This window comes from Falco peregrinus, chromosome 13 (assembly GCF_023634155.1).
Source record: "Falco peregrinus isolate bFalPer1 chromosome 13, bFalPer1.pri, whole genome shotgun sequence".
Classification (NCBI taxonomy): domain Eukaryota; kingdom Metazoa; phylum Chordata; class Aves; order Falconiformes; family Falconidae; genus Falco; species Falco peregrinus.
The window spans coordinates 15,538,225-15,554,507 of NC_073733.1; the positions used below are offsets into that span (position 1 = coordinate 15,538,225).

The following is a 16,283-nucleotide window of genomic DNA, read 5'->3' on the forward strand; positions in this document are numbered from 1 at the left end:
GCCCCTGTTTATAAGTAGGGAAAGCCAACTTTATACACAAAGATCACATACTAGTAGTCCTGGCTGCTCCCAGGAAGAGAAGCTGCTTTTCAGCTGAACTTTGAGAACTGTTCGTGTAAATAACACGAACCTCCAAAACCACATGTGGCTGAGCCTGGAGCATCACAGAGAGAGAGCAAATAAGCAGCACAAGAGGAGACAGGGGAAGTGCAGTGCCAGAACACCTAAGGTGCAACTTTGCCAAGACCTTTGAAACACCCCTGAAACTGGGCCACCGTGCACAGCTAAGAGCCAGGGAGGGAAGAGAGAAACTGCTGGTGGAAATCCTCCCTCCAGCAAGCAGCACAGCCCCAGGTTTAGCACCCCTGAAAAAAGGGGAGCAGACCCCTTCCACGCCCCGGAAAGGCAGGAGGCACCAACCCCAGCTCTGCCTTGCCCCAGGCATGGCAGGCAGGACACCCACTGGGAGATGCCACCCTGGCAGAGCCCAGTGCCAGGGTTGCTGCCTCCTCACCTGGGGGTATTTATTGGGAGCAGCAGCATGGTGATGGGACCACAGCCCCCCAGCACTGGTGACAGTCTGAACCATCCCCTCCACCTCCCATGTCTCAGCTTTATCTCCCCTCAGACAAACCACCTCAGAGCTAAGACCACAGCTGAGTTTGAGAATACGATTTTTACCTGGAAAAAAAAAATGTGCTTTTAAGCCCTTGCCTGCTACTCCCACCAAGCATTACTTTTTTTAACAGCCTGGGCATCTGCTGCAGAAGCCACCCAGCTCACACAAGCAGCACACTGTGCTCAGCCAGCATAACACGACCTACGTCCGAAAACCCATCCCGCTGCTGGAACAGACTCCCAATGTATTCATCCAGTCTGGAACTAGCAGCCCGCCAGTATTTGTGGAAAAGACAAGACTCTAATAGCTTAACCTACCCTGGAAATGGTGAGGAGAGGGTGGGAGACAGGGGAGAAAGGATTAAGATAAGGATATCACAAAATTAAAAATTCCTCCTTCTCCCCTATCACCCTGCTCACCTCGGCACAGCTGTGAACACCAGCCTTATCTGCCAGCAGGTTCACAGGGGCACTCCTCCTCCTCACATTAGCATAGATAAACTCAGCATCTTTTCAACAATTTACAAGCCAGCTTCTTTGCCACCAAGTTCGTTTGAGCCAAGTCCTCCCAGGAGGGACAGCAGCATCCCAGACGAAGGACACAGCCCACAGGGAGAGCAGGAGGGCACGGGAGGCCACCTCAGCCTTTTAAGACGAGACCACCTTTTAGGTTTTCCTGCCCTCCCTCCAAACACTGTGGGGGCACATGCCTTCTCGGCACTGCTCTGCACAGGAACATGGCACCTCTCCTTCCCCACACCTGGGGTGGCTTCACCTGCCCCACACGTTGGATGGCTCATGCTGCCAAGGCAAGCTGAGCCACCTGGTTTTGCAGAAACCCCTCCCCAGCCTGGAAAGGGACCCAAAGCTGGGATCTGCCCTGCAGCCAGCAACAGACCCTACACCCACCCAGGACAGTCTCCTCCCCTCTAGCTAACAGTGTCACCTTTTCTTAGGCCTTCCAGAAAAAGCAGGTTTGGGAGACCTCAGTCCCAAGTACCACAGAGCATCCCCCTACAGACCCAAATTTTGATCCCTTCTCATGCACAGCAGCCAGGCTTGTGCAAACAGCTTTCGTGGGATGGAAAAGCAACACACCCAGCTGAAAAGCACCTTATCATACCAGGGCGTAATTGCATCAAGGCTTCTGCTAGCAGGAATTGAAAGGGTTTATTTTGTCTTTTTAAGAATGGCCCTGAGCAGCCTGGGGGGAGCACCAAGTGCAAACAGGACCTTTGCCATCCACCTCCCAGGTGGTACCATCCAAAATCCACCAGCAGGAAGGCAAACAGCCCCTGGCACACTGTGAGCCCCAGGGAAGGGATGGCTGATTAGAAGGATAGGATGCACTTACCAGTTTTGTGAGTCCTTCCCAAGCAGGGAGAGGGGCTCCCACCCTCCCCACAGCCACTGCTCTGCTGTCACAGCACCCTCCATCAGCAAACACACTCTATAAAAAATTTGCAGCCAAAATGAGCGCAGAGGAGAGCTGGGCAGCCCCCACAGCACGGGGACATTTAGCAACCTGCAGGTGACACGAGGAGATACTAGCAGGGCTGAGGCAAGGCTTTAGTGCGAGGGCTGCCATCAAGATTTATTTTTTTAAATTCTACTCCCTCTTAAAAAAAAAAAAAAAAAAAAAAAAAGAGAGAAGTTCCCTATCCTTCATTACCAAAGGGACAGAATTGCAGCTTTCCATCCTGCACCCTGGGACAAAAGTCCAAGTTAATTCTGAAGCCTTGAAGCTTCACCCAAGCCCCCAGGTAAGAACATTTCCAGGACTGCGGCAGGCTTAGGGACAGCGTCCCTCCTGCTCTCATGCTATTTTCAAACAATGACATTTTTTCCAAAACAAAGTGTTTTGCAATCCTTGAGCAATCCTTTCCTTTTCCAATAAAAAGTGAAATTCTTTTCATTCTCTGCCAGTCAAGATGCACAACCACAGGCAAAACCACCAGCTCTAAATCCACCCACCCCACAGCCAGCCATGTCAGAGCCCTCTCCCTGGGCTCCCGCACTGGGCTGGCACCAGGCAGGTCTTGCTGCACCATAAGCTGCTCCCAGGAGATTTGGGAAAGGTTAAATTATAACTTGAAATTTTCCCTAAACGGCTTGACTTGTCTTCTGAACCTAGCTCCTGTAATTGAGGGATTTCACTTAATCTATTTAACTTCCAAGTGTGCTTCTTCTGCCATAACTTGTTTCCCCAAAAAGAAATTGCTTAATGTCTCAGAATATTAAAATATATTTATTACTGAAAAGCCACAGAGCTGAAAATGATCTATTTATCATAGCAATATAAATATTTCCAGCTCCTAACAAAGGCACAGGAGAAAGAGCTCTACATCAAAACATAACTGAAGCCATTAAAGAGATTTGCTCTGAAAAAAAATTAATATGAATCAAATCCCGAGGAAGCGGATTTCATGGCACAATCCTCCTATGTTAACTGCCCGGTAGTCTCCCAAACTGCCAGTCCAAAGGCAACATACAGTAAAATTTACATTCTGTGGTCACTCAGACACACATCTGGAGCAAAGGCCTGCACTTTAAAATAAAAACCCATTGAGAACATTTCTGGAAGAGCTCTGCAGTTTAAAAACACCACCTAGGAACCAAGTGGGACTGAGCAATTTAATCCCAGAAGACACACAGCCCCAGCACACATCCCTGGATCCAGCTGGGAGAACACAAGGGGTTAAAACATGTGGTGGGCTCATCCAACAGGAGGAGCATGAAGAACCTATTTAAAAGGAAGGATCAGAAATAAGGAATTTTGCCAGTTTTTACCCCTGATAAATCTGCATTCCAGTCTGTCAGCTATCTTGTTATCCCCAGAGCTGCTGAAGTGTCTTTGGCTGTAACTATGCATGACTCCGGCTTTGAGTAATGGAAATAAAGTATGTGCATTGCAACTGCAGCGTTCCTTTCCCAACCCCAGAAAAAGACAGACAGAGCAGGAGGAGATCCTAGAGCAGCTCAGGGATTTTGTACAGAGAAGCTGGAAAGCTGCTCACACTCTGCATCAGCTGCCCACCCCACCAAACCTGCCTGGGGAAGGATGCCTAGAAGTTGTAAAGGAGATGCCAAGTTTTAGCCTAATACAGCAGCTTTTATTGTCTGCTATAACAAACAAATAAATACTCTTCCAGATTCACAAGTCCAGTTTAGCTGGCAATACATACCCGGCAAACATTTGGAAGCAGTATTATAAAATTAAACAAAGCTATCATTTACAGGAAACCCTGCCTCGAGTACAAATTATAGAGTTGTTAAGTTTATCTGGCAATGCCTTGCCCCTGAGTGCTATATAATTATTCCTAAATCTTTCAGGAAAGAATGCAAATATTTTAAAACCGTAATTCATTGACAAGTAGGAAGTCGCATTTAACCTTTTGTGCATATTTTGATACCTAGAAGTTAACCCTTGCTTGACACAACTGTTTTTGAGTAATCTATTGAGCTGGCTGGTTGGCGAGCGGACTCATCCCTGATTTCTTTCGGCAAGGCTGGCATCCTCACGGGCTCAGAGACTGTGTTTTCAAAGCAGCTTTGGGGTTGGTTTGGAGCAGCATCGTGCCAGCCAGGTTGTTCCCCACGCAGGAGCCTTCCCAGTAAGGGAGGTTTTCAGGCTGCTTGAAAGGGCTGGCTGTTCTCACGGGGGTTACGGCAAAAAAGTGGTATAAAGGGGCCTTTAATAAAGCGGAGGGCAGAGTTATGCAGTTTTTGCCAGCTAGGCGCCTGCCACCGGGATCGCCACATCCCTTTGGTGGGCTGGATTCAACAGGACAGAAACAGCCCTGAGCCCTGTCCCTTCAAGCCTCCTCTACCTACCAAGCCTGCTCTCCAACCAGCCCCAATTAACTCACATTAATTAGCAGAAGCCATGTGGCTAAGAGCACTGCCACCTTCCCCACCCAAAAAAAAATATTGTTTTGCAAAGGTGGAGAAGGTCAACTCAGCCCCTGCCCAGGCCCTCCTTCCAGCAGCCAAGCCATAAAATCTACCACCGGCCGCAAATAATTTGGGGCATATTTCTAAAGAAGTGGTCACCTGTAGCCAAAGGGAGAAGGCATGCATCCCCTGGGACAGGCAAGCAGCATCTGCAAAGCCACACACACAACCCTCCACCCTCTCAACAGCACCAGTCAGACAAGCACCTGCTGCCCTGCGGGGACCCATCCTGCTCCAGAGCAGCGCAGTGCCCTGCCGCTGGCGCTCAGCTCTGCCATCAGTGCTGCTCTGAAACCACAACACACCTGCCATTAAGCTAAAAAGGAAAAAACAACACCTCACAACAAAACATCCACCCTTACCTTTTCAAAAAGTAGCACCCACTCTACTGCATTCTCCCTCCCAGTGACATTACTTATTAAGTAAGAGCTCAGCGGTGGGTTTTATCCCCCGGCGCTACGCAGCAGCTTCTCGGCACTGCTTCTCAGACAGCAGGATACTGCAGGAGGCAGGTACTAGCAGCCTGTCATACAGCAACGCCACCGTTCACAATTACTCAGACACAGAAAGCAAACAAGTACTGTATCAAGGTTAGGCTACAGCAGTTAATCCAGTAGCTTCACATACACAAAAGAATATCAGCGATGCACGTCAACCATCACAGATCAGTGCTTCTGACACGGTGGGTCTCAGGCAAAAGGACCTGGCATCTTCCTCCCTGTGGGAGCAGGTCAGTGGACTCCCTTCCTTGCAAACAGCTAAAACCAAGAGGTTTTAGTACAAAGATAAGCACTGTACTGAGATATCGCCTAAAATGAATTTAAACCAACCTCTGCCAAGATGCTACGATGCTCCAAACCACCACTTGGGTCTTTCAGAAGTTGCCCCAGCAGTACAAGCCCCCTTTGCCTCCTCTCCTTTGCAATGACAAGTCATAAGCTTTCTTCCACAACTGGAGCCAGGGAAGGGTTACCTCCTCACCCCAGTGCAAGCCCACTGCCCTGCTCAGGGAGCAGGGAGGCAGAAGCATGTAAAACTGAACCAGGAAGGTAATGAAAGCAAACCACAATTATTATGTAAACAGCACTGAATCGTTAGCAGACACTATCAAAGCCATTTTTCCCCCCACTGAAAGGAAAAGCATGTGGTCCTATGGCACCCTCAGCTCCGTCTCTGAACTGAGACAAAACTCCAGAGGAAGCCCGTTTGTCTTCCTCCAGCCCAAACTAAACCAGTGGCACCACTCTGAGCTGCACACCAGGTTTCTGCCGGCTGCCCACTCCCAGTGCCTCTGCCCTGGCAGGGGCTATTGCCACTGGTGCCCCACCACCTCGTCCTGCCAGGCACCTTGTGCTCCCTCACAACTGCCAGCCACTGCGCTTCAGAAATCCAAAGGTTGGCAGGTGGGCAAAAAAAAAAATCCGTCCCCCACAGACCAAAGGCAAAGCCAGGGTGCCCATGCATATCTGCCAAGGGAATAATTTTCAATCAGGCTCGTAATTGTGCTGGTTTCTTTTATCACATACCTGCCCTGTCCTCCCATGGGAATGTGCCAAGGAAAAGCCAGGGAGGGTGCTGGAGGCTATTTCCCCCCCACTTACAGCTATCACCAGTCTCACCCTATCACAATGTTCTTTCTAATAGCACCCACTGGAGCTGGGCAAAGCTGCTTGCTCTTTAATCTTCCACAGGGCAAAGTTACCTTTAAAACAAACAAGCAAGCTCCCTTGTAAAGAGGACACTGCCAGCCAGTTGGCTATAAAGACACTCAAACAAGATCCTCGTGTTTGTAGAAGCAAAAACTGCATTTCAGTCCAGTAAAAATCCTGGCTCCGTCTTTATGTTCCAAGAATGCTGAATCAAAACAGGCTTCGCTCTTTAAAAAGGAGAGTACAAAGAAGCAAAAAGTTTGTATTAAAACCCATGTAATCTTTTTAAAACACCATTATTAGAACCTGTAGCACCAGCCAAGAGTGATTTATCACCCTCTGTCATCACAGCCTGCAACACAGAGCTTTTTATACCAAACTGTCAATGCTACCAAGCTAAAGCCCCAGCTCATAATTTTTTAAAGTTGGCCCTCCGTTGCCAACAAATCCCCTAAACCTGGGGATCTGGGGGTCCGGAGCACTGCTGCTCCCCATCACAGCCACTGCCAGGGGGACCAGCGGGGCAATGCGACCCAACACCGAGCGTCCAGCACAGGCTCTGCACCCTGCTTTGAGGCCAGAGGATGTTGTAAGTCAACACAGGTAAACAATTCGCCAAGGGTTATTTCAGCTTCTTTCAAAAGGAAAGTCAACGGGCCGTAAAGGCTTTAACTACATTTTCCAATGCGAGCACATCCCTTCGAGGGACGTACCAGGAGGTGCCTAGTTTTCACACAGCAAGTGGTCAGAGCTCTCCAAAAACCAGACACCCTGACATTTGGGGTTTTCCTGTGAAGTTGTTACTCCAACACACCCCAAATCACCAGTAATTTCTAGAATAGCTCTACAAACCACAAGAGGTTAAACCGACTGCACATTACTTAAACTAACCTAAGTGTGACCCCTGGAAGGGAACAGCTATTGGATGTTGTGGTTCTGTAGAAACTCAATTACCAAAGCCAATTTCCTATGAGCATTTTTAAAAAAAGAAGGAAAAAAAGCAGCAACAATGCTGACAATGTGTAAGGGCCACATATTTTCACCTCCTGAAAGCTGCAGCCTCGCCTGTATAAGAACAGTTCCTATTCCCACAAAAATGTTGAAACATATTTTAAACATTTCATCATTGTTTGCTCCCATCTGAATTTGCTTAAAATCCAGACAATTCTCAACTTCTAAATTGGAAACATTAAGAGAAATATTCCTTTGAGATCCTTCACTCAGGGCAGCTCCTCTCTGCTGACCACATACCCTTCCTACACCAAAACCAGCAGAGAGAGCAGTCCCTCACAGGGAACACACAGAAATCCAAGTCCATCAGCCACTGACGGCATAAGCCACAGAAAATACAAAGATGGGAAACTAACAGATTGTATTTTTCTGCTCAAAAGACGAGCAACAAGAAAGAAGTATTTCTAAGAGTGCCTTTCTGGGGGGGAGGAGGAATCGGGCAACGCTTTACACAGGGAAGGAGACACTACCACCCCAATTTCACATTAAAATCAACATTGAGCAGCCCTTAACAAATGCCGATGCCACTGGTAGGTACCCACACACACATTTCTTAAGCACCATCTCCATCCTTTCAAGCACTGCACTTGGCCAGTGAGGTGATGCACCACTGCCCTTGGGGGCCACCACTGCTTCCCCATCCCACCTCACGCCATGAGGACACAAGATGTGCCAGACTGCAATGCATGAACTGGTGGGGAAGATGCCTATGGCCGTTTGCAAACACAAAACACCACCCTAAAAAAACAATGTCGCAGCCGCATCCTCATGGGGGCAAAGCCTGCTGACAGCCCACATGGCTGCCACCGCACCCATAAAACCTCTGACACCTCCTCACCGGCTCCCTCTTCCCAACGTGCTGCTTTTATCTGAGCACCATTCCTTGACCAGAAAGGTGTAAACAAGAAGAAAATCCCCTGGAACAAACACTGCACTTCAGGTGCAGCCTCCACAGGACTGCACGCATGCTGCACAGGCAAAGGAACACAGAATGACCAAAATCTCTGCTAGAAAAGCAAAAGTGTTTCATGAAATGCTAAGGAATGTCCTTAAACTGGGAAGCAGGTAAGATGGGCGGCAACAAAGTAGTTCTCTTTTAATTAAAATGCTTGGCAATTAAAGAAAAAAATAATGATACAAGCAGCAGCTTTCTTCCAGAGATGCACAAATCCCAGCAAAGAGCACCAACTGCCCCTTCCAGGGCACCCGAGGGGTTTGCTATGGGGCATCTTGGAGCACACAAGGTAATTTAGGGAGCAAGGAGGAAATTTAAGCGTTTTCACAGGCCCTCGCATTGCTTAGCAAAGGGAGAAGGAAGTTATCTTCATAATCTCAGAAGAAAGAGAAAGCAGGAGGAATGCAAGGAATGCAAGGAGGTTATTGCCCCGGAGACCAGGGCTGGCAGCCCGCTCTCAGCCCCCCGGCTGACAGCGAAGAGACCCACATCCTGACCTCTTTGGCTAACAAGAATTTTCTTGGGGGGAAAAAAAAAAGGTAGAACAAAAGCAAGGAATCAGGTCCCGAAGGGTTGCTCCTCTTTTGGGAGGAGGCAAAGGATTTTGCCCGATAATCCTGATGCTCCACGCCAGCACTGCCCAAAACCTGCAGTTTGGAGAGGAAAGCAAGGAGGGCAATGGGAAGAACTGATCCCATGCAACTCGACACGCATGCACACCCATAGAAGCCCTGTGGTGAGCACTCATCAGGGGAGCAGCTACAGGTGGAGGGGACAGGAGGTGAGAACCATGCGCCCAACATCTCTCGAGAAGCGCTGGCAGCCTTTCTCCATCCACACAGGCTCCAGGATGCTCGCAGGGCTGGCAACCCATTGCACATAACCAGGACGATGGGGTTCCGCACAAAGCCTCAGGCAATACAACAGAGCAGGCTGAGACCACGGACATCACCACCCCGAATAACCTGGGACCCTTCCAGCCTCCTGAGAGAGGTCCCAGCCCCGCTGGGCAGATACCACCTGCACCTCCAAGACAGAAGATGCTTGTCTGGGACCTCCTCCCATCAGAGCCATCTCACACCTATTGCTTGCAGGCAGCAGGGATGCTTCAACCTGAACTTCCTTGGCTCTGCAGGTATCAAGGATAAATACCGTGGCAGAGGGGAGAGGCAGAGACCTGAGGCAAACCCAGCGCCTCGCTGCCGTGTCAGCCTTGCTCCGCTGCTGTTTCAGTGAGAATAAAAAGTCTGTTGACATATGAAAAGCCACAGAAAATCTCCCTGAAACTACAAAACAGTACTGAAAACATTGTGCAGCTCAGGCCTCTTGCACAATGTACACACATCTATTCAGCCTCTTAAAAAACAGCTACATGTCTAAGGAAACATCTGATAATTAAGGCAATTTTAATAATAGATAATAATTTGACTATGAATTGTATGGAATGTAATGACTGCTTATTCTGGCAGAAAAAACAGAACTTTCTATGAAGTGTCTGCCAAGGAAAACGATACTCCTACTCAGCCCAGACCACTGCAAGCAGTTGCTGCTAACCACATGCTTTGCGTTGCCGGCTGCTAGGACACAGCGCGCTGCTGCAGTCGAACAAAACCCCGCGCTGCAGATTTACAGAGAGCGAGCAGAGTCCCAGGCGAGCGGCGGATGGAGCCGTGACTCAGCCGGGGGCCGCCGGCAGCTCTTGCCAACACTGGCCGAGCCACGCAGCCGCCAGCACCGGACACCAGGGCACTCGCCAGTGGCCTGTGGGCAACTCCACGCTGCCAGCTCCCCCCCCCCGTTGTTTCCAGTTGCTAAATGACATTAAGAAGCAGCTAAAAATACTTGAAGCGATTCTCTCATTTACTTTTCCATGCCAGCACTTGTGTTTGCCGTAGGGATGTTCTCCAATGGTCACTTCCCTACCCACGGGTGGTCAGGCAATTCTTCTATTAACACATGCCAGGCAGGAAAAACCACCCTGCAGGCCAAGGACCACTGCCTTCACTGGACAAGAGTCACTGCAGACAGCTACAGCTGGTGGCCAGGAAGCTCCACACCTTCAAACGGATGGCAAGGAGGACCAGGCGTTATCTGGTACTTCTCTTATCCCAACGAGCCCAGGAGCCGTCTTGTGCAAACTGCCAGACACAGCAGTGCCAGACAGCACAAGTAACACAGCCCTGGACGAGATCCAGAAACCATTTCTCAGTTGGAAGAGGCCACATGGAAGAGGAGCACATGAAAACCTTAAAAAGCGTTTGCTGAAGCTTATACATAAAACAGCAACGCCAACAAAGCAGCCTTCCCGATCGACCAAGGCAGCACACCTGGGTGACGCATCATCGGCATCCAGCTGACAACCACAAACACGCCAGGGACGGGTGAGCAGCAGGACATCGGGGCACCCCTGCCAAAGTTACTGTGGGCAAAATCCCAGGAGTCTAAAAACCAAGGGCCAAGTGATTTCCTCCGTCACGGTGAAAGAACTGCTCTCCATCACTCCAGCCAAATAAATGCGGCTATTCCATTAATTCAGGGACAAAGATCACATCGAGCATCTTCACTAAGACTGAACACAGAGTCCTGCTTGTGCCCAGCTCCCTGCAAAGGCAGGCGCCAGGCTCATTCCGTGCTTCCCAGCAGGGCACCGTCCACTCGAGCCTGCCTCCACGCCACTCTGAAATCAGGACAGCAGTGCCAGTGAGAGAGGCATTGCACTTCTGCAGGAAATTTGCAGGTTAACTCATACAGTTTTCCACCAACAGGCAAAATTTATTCCCCCCTCCCCCCCTCCCCTTTTCAATCCAGGAAAAGAAACATCTATTTCTTCCAATTAGCAGGAAAAGGGAAGGAATTTCCATCCATTTAACACCTGATGGCAAGAAGGAGCCTCTTGAAAGAAACATTGGGGGGTTTTGTTTTTAAATCACAGCCACCTGCTGTGGGCCTCTGGATGCCACCAACACCAGCTTGCTTTGCATTTCATGCTGCAGCCGCACCAGACCAACCAGGGCGAGCAGCCCCTGCAGATGGTCACTCTGAGGGAGTTTTGCTCCATCACCACTACAGCCCAGAGACACGTACGTGGGTTCAATAAGGAACTTCGAGTAGCATTAGAACAAAAATAGCAGCTACAGACTGCAGGACGGAGACCTTCCCAAGATGTGCCCTTTCCTCAGGAAACTTTCAACATCATCTTAGAAAGCAGTTACAGGCTGGTGCTCTCCCCACACCAGCCGTTATCTATACACTATCAAAAGCCAGGTTTCACAAACCAACCATCTACATCAGCTCTACGCAAGCACTGATCTCTCCAGCAACAGCAGCATCAAGATTGTATCTCACCACTTTCGTGAGCTCTGCAAAATATATTTCACAGGGCTATAGGTGCAGAAGCTACTGAAGATCCCTTGGATACAAGGCAGTACCAAAGGGCCGTGACTTATGAAATGTTTCCGTGAAGATTTATAGCAGCTGTCTTTACACCTCTAACACTGAGTTAACATAAAAGGAAACAATTTCTATATGCTCCACACTACAAATAACACATTTTAGACCTCTTATCAAGCAAGCAACAAGCTGACCAGCTGCACACTTCTTTCAGAAATGCTTACGTACTTCAGTTAAGATATAACCTGCCATTTACGCATACTCTAATTGGGTCCTAAACCTGGTCTAAACAAGTATTAAATTGAACTTATGAGTAATTACAAACAAGGAACAGGCGTTTAATGTGACGGAAATAGCAACGATACAGATAGAAAGATTACTGAAATAGGCATTTCCTTGAAAGAAAACAAAAAGTTGTACACAGCTACTGCTGTATATTCCAGAAGAATATAAGTGTAGCAAAAAAAAAAAAAAAAAATTAAATCCATGTGAGATGCTGCTAAGCCCCAGATGACCCCTGTGAGGGGCAAGTTTCACTTGCGGTCACACAGCCCAGTGCAGGGGCACATCTGCCCTCATCACCAAGCTGCTGCACTTTAACAATTCAAGGACAACATTTTAAACCCTGACATGAGAGAAGTCTCTTACACTTACAGAAACTAATTTGCCACAGCTTTTAGGACACCTTTTTGGAAAGGTGTGAGGAAGTTTCTGTCTGTGCACTGTGATCTAAAGCAATTGTGTAGAAGAATGGGAGAATAAAGCGCAATCCACCAAACTGGTACAAAAATCTAAAGAACTTACTTGATGGACTTCAGACTCGAGTTCACGCCAGTAACAACCATGTTTCCATACGTCATCCCATCAGCACCACAGCCCGCTGAACTCTCTCCAACCTGTTCTCCACCACAGTTCAGGGAGCAGAGAGGCATCTGTGGATGTCTTCCAAGTGGAAGTCACCAATTTCCACCATCACCCCAGCAAGACACTCCTCCAAACACCCAGTTCTCCCTACACAGATTTATCTCGTTCTCACTGATCAGCCAGGCTAACTGCCTTCCCAATTCACTCACCCACCTGGAGGAAAACACACTGCTATCACCTGAAACACAGACTGACATCAAAGGTTTGGCAAGTGACTCATTTTTCAAGAGACAGTACGCACCACGGACCTTCCACCCTGGTGCCAGCCCTCAGCCCCCAGCATCATCAGCATCATCATCGCAGGCAGCGCTTCCCACCCAGCCCACCACACACCCTCTCCCTGCGCTGACTCCGCAAAGGCAACAGCAGGTGAAGCCCCACACGCTCAGGAATTAAAAACCAAAACCAGCAGTGGGGTGAGTGGTTACCACCTGCCTACACCAGCTGAGCGGCACAGGAGGGGAGATCCGGAGCCTCTAAATAGGACACACCACAACCACACGAATTCACAGGGGGAAGGTGAAACTGCAGCAGGTGTAGCACCCCTCTCGAGGTTTAATTTTAAGTGCAGCCGCACTTGAGGTACACCACACTCCGAAGCCGTACACAGCACACCTCCTTTAAAGGCTTCCACCATCCTCTCCAAAACACCCTGCGGTGCAGGATGACTTTTAAAAAGTAACTTTGCCCGACCTGTTGCTTACCAGGTGAGGCCAGCTGCAGGCTCCCAGCATCCCCCAAACAGTGACGTAACCCAGACGATATTTTCAGCGTACCATTGCAGAAAGCCCTTCTTTTGTTAAATAATCTTACCTTGCTCATCACATTTCTCCAACCCCTGATTTCAAAGGCACAGGGTCAAACCAACAACAGTTTCTGAGCCTCAAATAGAAGGCCTGCCAGCACGATCTACTCCCGATATCCTTCAAAGCTCACCAAGTCACCTTAAACAAGAGTATATAGAATAAGGACTAGGTCAAATCTTCCCAATACGGGATGTATGAGGAAGTCTGCTCGCGTCCTGATCCTACACCGATGAGGGCTGGACTCAAACCAAATCCAAGCCTATTTACTAGGGACCATTTTACAGAGCAGGGAGGGTGATGGGGAGAGAGTATTTTAACTGCAACCAGTCAGACGTTTCTCATTAAAATATTTCTTGGAGAAGTAAACGGGCCTGCAATTTTATTCCAACAGATGTAGGCTAAACGCATATCATTAGCCTGACAATATAAAAGCGCAAGCGACTGAAATCATTTCAGTTTTGTCAGTGAAAAGGATAATGTATGCATATCTGGAGGGCACACCAATGGTAAAGATTACCCCCAGCTTCTATCTCAGACGTCTAAAGGTATTTACTTGGGGTCTGTCTGTGTTGTGACAGTGTCCTAGACCGAAATGAATGCCTCTCACACTCCACATTTTTGAGCCATTCAGTCATGCATTTTTGTTATTGTTGAAAGTAGTGCGAAATTGCAGTGCATGAGCTGGAGTCCTTGGTGGTCTCCGAGGGTTCCAGCTAAAAAGGCACTTCCTTTGTTCAGCGGAGAATGCGGTCCAGTAGGTCATTCAGAAGGGGAAATAAAAGCAGCGGCCCTGGGAGGGAGATGAAGGATGAAACAAAAAGAATAAAATGTTTTGGGTGTGAGCACATTAGCTACCATTTCCTACTGCTGCCGGCTGCGAGCACTCCTGTCCCCTGGATGCGGGAGTACCTCAGGACGAAGGTGGAGGGAAGAAACAAAAACGGGGGGTGGGAAAGAAAAGAAAAAAGCGGAAAAGAAACCGTTCCTGCGGCCCTCCGCCGTGCCAGCGGCACCTGGGGCGAGACGGGGCCGCCCGCCGCCGCGCCCCCCCGCCGGGCAGAGGGGCCGGCAACAGGCGCGGTCCGCCCGCCGCCCCGCACGGGGGCCGAGCGCTCCGGGTCCTACCGCTGCCGAGCCGGGCCGGGATAAGCGCCGAGCCCCGAGGGAGCCGGGCCGGGATGGAACGAGCGCCGAGTCCCCGGGAGAGCCGAGCCGGGCCGGGAGAACCGCCGAGCCCCGGGGGAGCCGAGCCGGCCGGGAGAACCGCCGAGCCCCGGGGGAGCCGAGCCGGGACAAGCGCCGAGCCGGCCGGGAGAGCTGCGCCGAGCCGGCCGGGAGAGCCGGGCCGAGCCGGGACAAGCGCCGAGCCGGCCGGGAGAGCCGGGCCGAGCCGGGCCCCGGGGGAGCCCCGGCGGAGCCGGGCCGGGCCAAGCGCCGAGCCGGGCCCCGGGGGAGCCCCGGCGGAGCCGGGCCGGGACCAGCGCCGAGCCGAGCCCCGGGGGAGCCGAGCCGGGCCGGGACCAGCGCCGAGCCGAGCCCCAGGGGAGCCGAGCCGGGCCGGGACCAGCGCCGAGCCGAGCCCCAGGGGAGCCGAGCCGGGCCGGGACCAGCGCCGAGCCGAGCCCCGGGGGAGCCGAGCCGGGCCGGGACCAGCGCCGAGCCGAGCCCCGGGGGAGCCGAGCCGGGCCGGGCCGGGACCAGCGCCGAGCCGAGCCCCGGGGGAGCCGAGCCGGGCCGGGCCGGGACCAGCGCCGAGCCGAGCCCCGGGGGAGCCGAGCCGGGCCGGGCCGGGACAAGCGCCGAGCCGAGCCCCGGGGGAGCCGAGCCGGGCCGGGACAAGCGCCGAGCCGAGCCCCGGGGGAGCCGAGCCGGGCCGGGACAAGCGCCGAGCCGAGCCCCGGGGGAGCCGAGCCGGGCCGGGACAAGCGCCGAGCCGAGCCCCGGGGGAGCCGAGCCGGGCCGGGACAAGCGCCGAGCCGAGCCCCGGGGGAGCCGAGCCGGGCCGGGACAAGCGCCGAGCCGAGCCCCGGGGGAGCCGAGCCGGGCCGGGACAAGCGCCGAGCCGAGCCCCGGGGGAGCCGAGCCGGGCCGGGACAAGCGCCGAGCCGAGCCCCGGCGGAGCCGAGCCGGGCCGGGATAAGCGCCGAGGGGGAGCCCCGGAGGGCCGAGCCGGGCCGGGCCGTGCCCCCGCACTCCGCGGGTCCGGGGCCGGGCCGAGCGCGCACAAAGGCGGCGGCGATGACCGCGACTCACCGCTGATCTCGTGGCTGGGCGCCTCGCTCTGGCTGAAGCCCTTGGCGGCGTAGAGCCTCCGCACTTCGGAGCAACTTTTGGCGCGGGGCTCGGCGGCCAGCAGCAGCGGCAGGCTGAGGGCGGCTAAAGTGCAGAGCAGGGGCGGCAGGCAGCCGCGCCGCCGCGGCATGGTGCGGGCGGGCAGGGGCCGGGCGAGAGCGCCCCGAGGCCGGAGCCGGCCCTCCGCCGAGCCTGCCCCGCCGCGCCGCGCAGCAGCCGCGCCCGCTGCCGTGCACCCTGCTCCGCCGCGGCTCCGCTCCGCTGGCCCGGCGTGCGGCGGCGCTCTGCAAACTTGGCCCGGCAGGAAGCACATGGGGTGGTGAAGGAGGAGGAGGAGGAGGAGGGAGGCGGGGAGGGCGGCAGCCAAGCAGGATCGCGCAGGGCCGGGACAAGCCTCTGCAGCCCCCGGGAAAATCAGGAGCTGGGATTCGCCCGCCCAGCGAGGAGGAGCGGAGCGCGGGGCTGCCCGCCCCCCCTCCCCGCCAGCAGGCTGGCCCCGGCCCCGAGCGGGCGCGCCCCGCTGTGCCCGCCCCCCGCGGGGAGCCCGGCCCGGCCTTGTCCGCCGCCGGGGCCACGCCAGCCCGGGGCCGCCGCGCTCCGCACCGCCGCGGCGTCGCTGGCCGCAGCATGGAGCCGGGGCTGCGCATCCCCCGGCCGTGGGGAGCTGCCACCCGGTATTCCCGC

The 16,283-nt window shown here is 52.8% G+C and overlaps 1 protein-coding gene across 1 annotated transcript in view; it reads right to left on the reverse strand.

Moving 5' to 3' along the window:
- Nucleotides 1–15,909, reverse strand: part of GPC4 (glypican 4) — a 69,346-nt gene extending 53,437 nt beyond the window's left edge. The window contains exon 1 of the mRNA XM_055818120.1: nucleotides 15,561–15,909. Coding sequence (XP_055674095.1) covers nucleotides 15,561–15,729 — 169 coding nt within the window. The 5' untranslated portion in view covers nucleotides 15,730–15,909. The remainder of the gene's footprint in view (nucleotides 1–15,560) is intronic.
- Nucleotides 15,910–16,283: the final 374 nt, after the last annotated feature.